The following is an 11,862-nucleotide window of genomic DNA, read 5'->3' as shown; positions in this document are numbered from 1 at the left end:
CATATAAGAAAAAGAGGAAAAAAAATGGATCTAAGATGCATGAAATGTTATTAACAATTCCTATATATCTCACAAAAGAACATATTAAAACAAAATTTTTTTATTTCTGGTTTTAATATTCAATGTATAATTAGAATGATCAAAGGGATTGGATTGCAAAGCTGTGGAGGTTTAAAAGCCAGCAAGCTCTTAAGAATTCTCAATCCTGCAAGCTTCTCTAAACTTTTCCAAATGCCACTTCCTATTTAACCAAAAAGTACTCACAATCAGAGCTCAGTATCACAGTGAAACCACAATTAAAATGTAGAAATATGTAGAAAAGACAGTTCACTTCCTATGTGATAGAGAATTTGAATTAACATCCTCCTCCAGCTTTTGGAAATCTGACAATCAATACTTAGCATGCTAGTAGCCACAGAAGAGAGAGTCCAAATAATAGAAGGGTTATTTATTATATTCTTAATATACTCATATTTTCATAGCACATTTGCCCATCACTTACATCAATATCTGCATTAATAAAATTACCTACGTCCACATAAGCTAGGAGACAAGAAAACTGGATCAGAATGCAAAATATAAAAATCCATTCTGAGCATTAGACAAATGAATCTATTTTTAAACTTTCTTAAAATGTGCTAGCCTTATGTAAAATGCAAATTCTGAAAAGTGTATACGGCACTGAGATATAAGCAAGAAATTGCCTAGATGCGCTCAGAAAACCAATGGAAGAGTTAAGATTATTGATTGCTAACTCTCTGTTAAACAAGCTGCAAGATTCATAAATAGATGTTGGGTAAGAATTTCATAAGCATAGCACAATAATTGTTCTCTAGGTTATGTGTAAACTATAAGGGAAGTTAAAAATTTTAAGTTCTTCAAAACATGATTTTACTAATTTTCAAACTTTTTAACAAATATTTGAAATGCATTCATAAATTAAAACTCTTAGGACCAAAAATAAACAAACAACTTCATATAAGCTTCCCTTATCATTAGAAAATGAAACTACACACAAAGCATGCACAGCCAGGTGGACAAACAAAATTTTTCAAGACCTGTGATCATGCAGAACAGCGGCCTTGTCCAAAAACAATCACTTGCAAAAAACAATGTTGAATCACTAAAAACAAGGCATTATTTTGTATACTTACCCAAAATACACGACAAACCTTTCGGTTTCTACCCTGTCAACATAGAAAGAAGTGTGGGAGGGAGGAAAAAGAGGCAGAGCACCATTTGCCAAAATCTCACTAATACTGCTAAAAACTTAGAATGGCCAGGGAATAAAATAAAGCTAAAGAAAGCCTTTCTTTTTTCCCCAAGAACTAGTAATGTTCACTTTATGGGAACTCTGCACCCTGGGCTCTTTGCTATTGACAAATGCTAGCAAGAGGTTCGGCGGTTCCCACTTACGGAAGATGACCCCATGGCCAGCCAGCATGTCAAGACCCATTCAAGACATTCCTTTCCAGGCCTCCTCCAAGGCACTCGTGCCTGCCAAGCACCGTACATGCTCACAAACTGCAGCAGCTGAGCAAATTTCATTCAGCCCTACTTATAATTACTTAGTAGCTTTAATTAGGTTTTTTAAAAAAATGAAGACTTCCATCCTCAGATTTAAAGCCAGTTGTTCTTTGAGTTAGAAAAACAAAACTCTATAAGCAGAGAAACCTACACCTTTCATCATTTGCACAGGAATATACTCAAGAAGCCCTATCATTATATCTTTTAATTATGCCAAATATTACTTAAATACCACTTTATATTGGGAAACCTAAACACTTTTCCAAATCCCCAACGTATTTCATTTTCAGCCTTGACAAGCACATGTCAAAATGGACAGCCCTTGAGCTTCATTTTTAAAGTCAAAAATACACCACTTATAAATATTGGGTTACACATATCAAATACACATATCAAAATTTTTCTGAAGCAAACTGGCATAATGAAATTGTTTTTGATTTGAGGAAAATTAAACAATAGAATATTTTTAACTAGTACAGTATTTGAAAGCACCATAAATTGTTTAGGACCAGGATAACTTTTGTCTATATTTAGTTGAAATATAGAGAATTTTGAATTTGGATTTGACATTAAGGGAAAATTATAAAGTGTATCACAATAAAGTTAATTATTTTTGTTACACTATTGTATTGTGACTCATTGTAATCACACTTACTAGCATTCATTCATTCTTTCACTTAGGTTTTGTCAAAAATTTTCAAAATCGAGAGAGAGGTTTTGATAAAATATACTATTTCAAATTATACATTTTATTTTCATGTTTATTCAACTAGACATGTCTTTGAATTATTCAAATGTCATTTGTTCATTATTGTTCATGAACAATGGAGATAATACAAGTATGAACTAGTTACTAATAGAATTAAAACATTTTAATATACATTTAAACTAATTTTCTCTATTTGAAAAGCACCAGTAATTTCTAAAATTTTCTACCCTATGATTTGTACTTCCTTGTTTTTTAGCCATAGGAGAGGAGGAAAACAAACCTTAAAAATTATACTTAATTTCAAATGTGTACATGATAAGATAAAAAATCACTATTTGAAAGAACATAAAGAATAGTCACTAAGAATTTGCAGAGATACAATCTAAATCATTCCTTAAACATTTATTTGAGTGCAGAAACTCTCAGTAGAGTTTCTATGGATTGCTGCAGCTTAGGTTTATAATCACTGTTCATTTTTCTTTAGTCTTTTTCAAGATTGCCCACTGATTTAATAGGTACTCAAATCTAAAGAAAAAAGGACAAAAATAATAATTTGTAATTTACATTTTATACAGATTTTTTCATCATATGAAATACCTTTCTGTAAGACTGAATCTAAAATACATATTAAAACCACAAGTTATTTAGACTCTGTGTGTGTGTTTGTGTGTGTGTGTGTGTGTGTGTGTGTGCTGTATTTGGTTTTTGCTTTTTAGTTTTTATTATATGTTTGCTTGGTATTTTGGTTATTGTTTCATTTCACTTTTTATGTAAGAAAGGAAATAAACAAAATGTGGTTCTGAAAGCAAACAAAAGGAACAGTAGACATTCAATAGATTTGTTTCTGTATTTTATATTTTTCTTTCACGTAAAAATAAAAAACGACTCATTAGGTTTTTTAAAATGTGTTTAGACAAAACACCTACAAAGAAAAACCTACAAGAGGGTGATAATAAAATATAGAGGTCCAGGGATTATATAAAATAATTTTTACTAATTCAGTCCTGAATAATATAATACAAAAATGTCTCTTGAATTTACCTATGAAATTTACTACTTCTAAATATGAATTGTGCAAAGCCTCAAGTCACAGTGACCTTCTCTAATATGTATCAACTTTCATATAGAGACCTGCAGTAGATAAGGTTGGTTTTAATTTTTAACAGATTGACTGCCACGTGAGTTGTATTTAACTCACGCTAGTTTTGAGCCTGGGACCTCGTGAAGCATCTGAAGACAATCCGAAACGAATTCAGTAAGTATGTCGTGAGTCACAAACGACTCAATTGGCGTGCAGTGTAAAAATTGATTCTAGCACTGCATGAGTTGAATATAACTCGTGCACAGAAAACAATAAAAAATAACAAATTTTTCATTAAATTAGAAAGGATTGTTTTCAGGTTTTTATGCTATTTTGTAATAAAACACCATACACGGCCCCAGGGAAAATTTTTTTTTTCTAGTGTGGCAGTCAATGTGTTAACTATCATTAATATCAAGTAAACACAGTATATTTTTATTTTTAGAAAGGATTTTCTGAATTACTGAAGAAAAACTCTTTGGGACATTGTGATATTTTCTTAATATATAATTACCCACCGAGACATGCTAAGTAAATTCTTATCATTACTGAAAAGGTGCCTCTTAAATGTGTGTAATTTTTGATTCTTTAGAAAATAAGTATTATTTAATGTTTAAATTCCATGTAAAAAAGAAAATCTTCATTACATGAAGATTAATGCTTTCTTTTTACTCACTTAAAAAAAAAAAGCTCTAATCCTCTGCCCTATTGAAAACGAAGCCAGCAGAGCTGTTTTCTTAACCTAACATTTTAGATTTGTTGCTGCCTATTTTTTTAATATAGCAACATATTGGCTACGCTTCAGGTTTATTTGATACTTCCCATGAATTTTCTATGTAATGCTTCTTCACAATGAACAGCAGAGTAAAAGTTCATTAAAAGATATAATTATATTAATGGTCTAACCAGAAGCCATCAACAAATAACAAAAAAGTCAAAAGGCCAGCATAACACTACTTACTTGATTTCTTTTCATTTTATATGAACTAAAGAATTAAAATCAAAATCAAAATTATTTAAGAGAACTCAAACATAAATGTTACTAAACATTCCCTAATTGGGTTATTACCTGTCTAGAGAAAGCATTACAGTTTCATTCATTTCCGGTATGTCATCACCTTTGACAGTAATGTTGATTGTTGTGTCACTTTGCCCAGATAAAAACAAAACAGAGCCATTAAAGGGACCTATATCATCCAGGGTCACTGCTTCTGAATTAAAGCCAGAGGGCTTCAAACTCCAGTAGACAGTAGCCTGGCCATCAGTTCCATCCCGATGTAAGGGAATGTAAACCTTATAAAAAGAAAAAACCGAAGAATTTCTTCTAAAATATACGCTCACAAATGATACAATTATTGCTGTTAATATGTACACATACTAGTATGTAAATACATGTATTCTATATAGGGAAGTGAACTATTAAACGACATTAAAAACACGATTGAACAAGCATTTTCTTTAAGCATGAAAATAATTTTAGACATAATTATTTTATTAGTTTTTGCTAATCAACTTTAAAAAATTATAAGAAATGTACTAAATTACCCCCACCTAACAATGTGTCTAACCTGACATTTGTCTTAATAAAATGTGAATATTTTTAAGACCAAAGAATTGTGAAAAACATAGAGCAATCTTTCTAAAGAATAAATTTCCATCAGTGGTTATCTAAAAATAAAATCAATTTAATATCACAATGTAAACTGAAAAATAAACTATGTTATGTAAAATGTATCCTAAGTGACAGGGGGCAAAATTAAAAAAAAACAATAAATACAATAGAAATAAAATCAGATACTCACATCATGACTCTGGGTTACCTTGGGCAAGTTACTTAACCTCTCTGATCTCAATTTTTCTCACGTGAAATAAAGCTAATGATTTTCTATTTTGCAAGTGTACGGTGAGGATTAGAGATTGTTTTAAGTAAAGCATCTAGAACAATGCCTCTCCATTGTATAAGCTAAATAAATAGAATCTGCTATAACAATTCTAAAACAAATTGTATTTGTTAGCTTTGTTCAAGTGCAGCACACTTTAAATATACATAATAATAGGATCACTACATATCATGATGAAGTTTTTTTTCAAACAAAGAATATAAAGGAATAATTAATGATGGATTATGCTATTCTTTTATGCTCCTAAAAGAGGAGTATCCTCTTTTTTCTTTGTCCGTTAACATAGGTCATCTTGAAAAAAACAGAAGATATTTTCACCATTAACCATGCCACTACTTTGGCTAACAGCGGTCAGAACCCAAGACTAGTGAGCAAAATAAGATTCTTAGGGAAGACCAAAGAAGTAACACAGAGCTGGGTCCCTAAATCCCCCTGAGGGAGTGGGTATTGCCCAGGCCATATATGGCTGAAAGAGAACAAAGGGAAACGCCTACTTTTTCCCAAGAGGGGAAGAATGCAGGTCCAAGGAGCCCAAAACTTTTCCTAAAAGCTAATTTCTCTCAAGGGAAAAATATGAAACGGTAAATTTACAGCTTTATAAGAAAACAAATAAAAGCAATCCACTCTTGAAGAACAAACTAAATGCTTCTCAGTTTTTAGAAGGAAACAGTGTACTGAGAAAAATATGAAAAATCAAAACCATCTTGAAAAATGAAGCTCCTCTGCCCACTTGTAGAAGCTAAAATACAAGCAAAATTATGATCACCGTATTTTGACATACGGCTTTGATAACAAAAATAATTCTCCTCATTCCTGATCTAAACTCCAACCCAATTTAAATCAAAGTGTGAAGGACTTTAAGAGGGTCTCAGGGACAGACTGTGGCTCCGGGAATGATAAGGCCAAAGGACAGAGCTGTCCCTAGATAGACGGAGACTGGGGAAAAATTAAAGCAGGGACTATGTGTGGGGGGGTGGGGAGCAAAAGGGGTACTGTGTACATGGATATGCTTTTATGTGTGTGTTTATACAAAAATCTATATATACCGTATATATAAAATTTTTAAATTCCTAAGATGTGGCATTCTATAACTTTATCACCATCACTTCCACCATCAAGCATAGGACCCAAGGCAGCCACTTCAGTCCTACTGAAGCTCATGCAGTGCTCAGAGATGGAGCAGGTCAAGGACACCCGAGGTACCATGACTTGGCCATTAAACAAAAAAACTTATGTTTGGCTATCACTGTGTCATAGCATCATCTGAAAGCAGTCATACCAAAATATCCTACTTCTACTGGGAGCAATTAATTCTAAATATTCTATCCACTATAGCAAAAGATGATGGGAAAATCCTACATTCATCAGTTACCTATGTCAAATTACATATGGAAGGTTTGATGTAAATGGTGACATCTTTTAAGACCCGTTAACTCTATATGCTAATCCTATTTTTAAAAAATCGTGCCTGTGTCTTACCTCAAATTCATTAGGTCCCATCAATAAGAAAAAGTCTACTTACCACTTCAGCAGCAGAATCTTCTGGTTCATGCAAAATGATTGGAAGATTGCTAAGAAAGCCAATTTCCCCATTTGCAATGGCTGGAGTAACCAGTAATGAAATATTTCGGATTTCCCCAAATCTAGGACTTATGGGTGGGATTGGGGGAATTATGTTCACCAACTTCACAGATTCCAACTATAATAAACAAATAAACAAAAAATAATACAAATTGATAGAGTAGAAAAATTTTTTAAAGCCGTAACAGCATGCGGCAACAAAGTAAACATGCATAACCGTCACCAATGACTCAGCCACTTCATTCTCCGCCCCCCTCATTCGCCATCCCTTTTCAATCTCCTGCTCCTCAATTATTATTATTCCCCAGAGGTCTTCCTAAACCCTTCATCTTATAATGTTATACCCTATACTTAATAGTCTCTGGATCTTTCCCCCAAATTCCAAATCATTAAACCAACTGCCACTGGACACCACATAAATGTCACACAAACACCTTACAGACAGAATGTCCAAAACAGAAATCACTGTCTCTTTCATGTGACTACTAACCACCACCATTACCAGCATCACCACCTGCTCTTCCTCCTTGTTGCCTGTATCCAACTACCTTGACCTTAAAGCCAAACATCAGAGAGCTGTCCACATCTCTTTCCCCTCCTCCACTGACCCAGACTTCCAATCACCCACTTCCCTTCTCTTCCAGACAAAACACATCTGAAGACCACTAAGAACTCCATTTATAACTTAATGCATCTTTATCTTTAAAGAAATGCAACGCATGTATTATATGTAGTGTTCCTGTAACTAATGAATATGACCACCAGAGTAACTTTTCATGATATTCTTGTCACCTGGAATGCCCTTCCTTCATAATCGCACAAGTCCAAAATGTACTCACTTTGTGAAACCAGCCAAAGTTCCCTCCTCTCCCATGAAGATTTTTCTTGGATTCTCCAGTCCTCTTTATTCTATCTCTTTTTGGACTTCTACTGGTACCCTCGTTAACCTTAGAACTTAATTATAAATTTCACATATTGCTTGTTTATCATCATTTTGTGTGTTCCAGACTTTTACTTCACAACAGGCCCATAGAGCTCTTGTGGGTCTGTGTTCAAATCAGCATTTTTCTAGTACATGACACACTGAAACTGCAGCAGCTACACAATAAATATTTGTTAATTCATCCCTTCAACATAAGCTGAGCTCTAATAGGAATTCTGACATATCTCAAACCTTCAACATCTTAAATAGTCTCCCTTTTCAAAATCTATCTTATCATTCCACACAATGTTCACTTGAGGACTGTAGGAATAGATAATCATGATAGTATTGCAAAAACCACAGTGATTTTAAGTTAAAATGCAATTTCGAACTCAATGAAACATGTATCTCCCACTCTTCAGAGCCTTCTGTTAGGCTTTGTAATGCTGAAATGATGCCACTAAGTAACCACCAATAGACTTGTGATTTAAGTTGATTTTCCACAAGTGGACAGGAATGGTACTGATCCCCCTCATACTTTGTGATGAAAGTATACATTTTAAAGGGCAAAATTAAATGCCTTTTTTAAGTGTCACACATTTTGCTTTGAAACTCATATAGAGGAAAAAGACATTTAAAATTCCATTTCTGGTAAACATTCATTTAGACTGATCAGTTTTGTCAAATATCAGTATATAGACTAGGCCAAGTCAAATAAAACGTGATTCTTTAGTATACTGCATTTACTTTACAAAATGAATAAAATGTAAAGATAAAATGAAGCAGGTCACCCCACCAAGTGCTTAGCAAGGTGTCACAGTTCTGTGAAATTCAGAACACCAAGGAGCAGTTGTAAAAAGCTTTCAGAGATAAAGAGCAAGTTAGCTAAAAGGTAAATCATTTCCTTCCCACCAAATTTCTCATCAGCAACTCTGGAAGCTTAAAGGCAATGCCTTCCAAGTTCTGAAGAAGAAATTATTTTAATCTAGACATTTCTACCAAGTCAAACTATCAAATGTGAGTATGAAATTTCACATTTTCAGTTGCTTAAAGCCTCAAAAAGTTTACCTTGCCTATACCCTATCTAAAGATGTGTTTAAGGATAGATATACTACAACAAAACTAAAACAGAACTCAAGAAGAGAAAGGCAAGAGGTCAAGAAAACCCAAGAGTTCAGTAAAAACCACCGCAAACAACAGGTGTAAAACAAGCATAGAAAGTAGTTAGTACAACTAAACTCGACATTCAACACATGTGGTAAGACAGCTGGAAGAGCTCAAAAATCAAGTGAAGGTGACACATGGAAAGGTGACAATTATTAATAGAAATTACAGATAAAGCAATAATAAATCATAAAACAAAATCTAGGCAAAAATATGAAGCAAATATAAATGTGTCATAATTTAAAGAAGTTAATGGTATATGATATTTCATATGATATATACTTCAGCTGGCAAAACGTACAGTGACACAAGATTTTAACTCTTTACTGATCCATTCATACTACCTCATTCGGTATTAAATTTATTTACATAATTAAAATTTGATAGGCACGCTTTATTGCTTTCTAATTTTCAGAAGCAACCAATCAACAAATGGAAAATAATAATAGTATCATTAACGAGTGCAGATATTTTGAACTTTGACAATAAAAATAATGTTTTGGTTAATAGAAGTTAAGAAATAAAAGATATAAGATGGAAAGATATGCTATGGGTCCTTACTTCCTCTCATTACATAGTTGAAAATTCTGAAATTCTATCTATAGTTAGTAGGCAAATAAATCAATTTTGAGTCTATTATTTAAAAGCATCTACAAAATTTTTTTCATGCTGCTTTTTTTTAATCTCTAAAATGTTCTCCCTGCAATACCCATTGTGAAAAACATACTTATTCTACAAATCCCATTCTTATGTCACATTTTCCCAAATCAACTCAAAAGAATCTTGAATCTCTCTCTTTCTCACCCTCCCTTATAACAGTTTGTAAATTATTCCATTATGCCATCCATTACAGTCTAACTTGCATTTCATATCTGGTGCATTTTTAGTATCACCTGATTAAAATACTAACTTTGGTAGAACCCTGTCTTATTTATCATTATATGACTTGGGAGCAGGTATAGTTTCTCTTTGGATTCCCAAAATAGCTTTTAGTAACAAGTAGTAGAATCCAAAACATAAATGAGGGCAAAATAACAGTTAACTCTCTCACATAAATCAGTACACTTGCAGTTTAAGCAAAATTGCTATTATTTTAATCATTAAAGTACCTGTACTAAAAAGTGGGCTCCATTTTGAAGAAATGCATCATTTCTTATTGGTAATTTTGTAGTGACTTGAGTTTTTTGTTCTGGCAAAATGAGGCCATTTCTCCTGGATATATTTAAGATGCCATCTTTTGCTCGCAATGGGTCCAGAGCTCCAGTAGGAATATAAAGTGCGGAATAAAGCATCCTCACGTCTCCTTTAGTTCCTCCTAGTCTTGCAAAACTCAAGGATAAATATCGTTCACCTGGGCTGCTTTCAATCTTCTGGTTTTCCATAGGAAAAAATGTTATTAGGCCATAAACATCATCACTATCCTGAATGTAGAACAAAAGCTGCAGATAAAGAATAAAATACTAAAGTACAGAATTTTCACACCTGAGATTATCAAACTCTATATTGTCTGTGCTGTTCTGATTTTAATATTTATTTATGTATCATGTCTAAAAGTGATGATTTATTGTATATAATAAAGTAAAAGATGCACCAAAAACAAACTTGAAAATTTTCTTAAATCATAGTTTTGGGAATTTTTTAGAAAGTAAAATATTTATTTGCAGAAGGAACAACATTGAGCAAGAAAACCATCATTTCCTGTCACATCAATTAACATAAATTTGATTTGTATGATCAAGGTGTTTGGCTCTTCTACAGCACAGAAATATTCACACACGAAAAAGCCAAGCATGGAGGCTGGCACCTGTAATCCCAGCTACTCAGGAGGCTGAGCTGGAAGGATCTCTTGTGGCCAGGAGTTTGAGACCAGCCTGAGAAACATAATGAGACCCTCATCTCTAAAAAATAAAAATTAAATTAAAAGAAATATTCACAGGAGTAATGCATGACAAGAGATTTACCTCTGCTGGTTCACTCACTTCTGCACCTCCTCGTATCGTATGAGGCAAAAGTTGAAGTAGATAAGCTTCTGCCTCCTCTGGAATATCATCATTAATGACAGTGAGAGGAATTGGTGCCAACATCTGCCCTTGTGAAAAATGCAGAACTCCAGAACTTGGTCTGATATCTGCTGTTACTGGTGAGGGATCACTGTTGTTCCGTGTCAACACCCAGTTCACAGAGACATTCCCATGGGTGCCGCCATTTCTAACCACTGTAATTTCTTCAAATCTAGAATTTTTAAAAAGAAATATATATTGTTACATAATACACTCTATTTCCCCTAGATAGGCTTTCCCAATATCAAGTTGGCCATCAGACACTGGTAAAAGCAGAACCCTACCGCAATAAAAAACTGTTTTCAATATGAGGAATATACATGTGAATGTGTCCTATGAAACTACCATAATGTGAATTAGCTTGTATGACTAAATCACATTCAAAATAAGAAAAAGTAAATCAGGCGTTGGGAAGGTGGGAGGGGGGAGGAGGGGATGGGCATAGTCACACCTAATGGGTGCGGTGCGAACATCTGGGGGATGGAAATGCTTGTAGCTTTGACTCAGGTGGGGCAAAGGCAATATATGTAACCTAAACATTTGTACCCCGTAATATTATGAAATTAAAAAAGAAGTTAAAAAAAAAAAGAACCAAAGGATAGGCTAGATAAGAAAAGCAGAGGAATAAAAATTTAGATCTGTCCAATATGGCAGCCAGTAGCCATATGTGGCTATTGAGCACTTGAAATGTAGCTAGCGTGACTGAGGAACTGAATTTCTAATTTCATTTAATTTTAATTAATTGGAATACTGATACTCCATTCAGTTATTGGAAAACTTCTGTGTGTGGAAGAACTTGGATTTGTGAGTCTATTTTTTTTTCCAGCATATTATAGGGGTACAGATGTTTAGGTTACGTATGTTGCCCTTGCCCCCCCCAAGTCCGAGTTTCAAATATGTCCCTCCTTCGGGCGGTG

The 11,862-nt window shown here is 33.7% G+C and overlaps 1 protein-coding gene across 1 annotated transcript in view; it reads right to left on the bottom strand.

The window, feature by feature from the left end:
• Positions 1 to 11,862, bottom strand: part of ADGRV1 (adhesion G protein-coupled receptor V1) — a 539,879-nt gene that overhangs the window by 516,223 nt on the left and 11,794 nt on the right. Inside the window, exons 7-10 of the mRNA XM_012644750.1 lie at positions 10,847 to 11,117; positions 9,995 to 10,324; positions 6,741 to 6,917; positions 4,387 to 4,610 (exon numbers count right to left, since the gene is read on the bottom strand). Coding sequence (XP_012500204.1) covers positions 4,387 to 4,610; positions 6,741 to 6,917; positions 9,995 to 10,324; positions 10,847 to 11,117 — 1,002 coding nt within the window. The remainder of the gene's footprint in view (positions 1 to 4,386; positions 4,611 to 6,740; positions 6,918 to 9,994; positions 10,325 to 10,846; positions 11,118 to 11,862) is intronic.

The sequence above is a fragment of the Propithecus coquereli genome, unplaced genomic scaffold (genome assembly GCF_000956105.1).
Source record: "Propithecus coquereli isolate 6110/MARCELLA unplaced genomic scaffold, Pcoq_1.0 Scaffold22, whole genome shotgun sequence".
NCBI lineage: Eukaryota > Metazoa > Chordata > Mammalia > Primates > Indriidae > Propithecus > Propithecus coquereli.
This window is presented reverse-complemented; position numbering and strand designations above follow the sequence as displayed.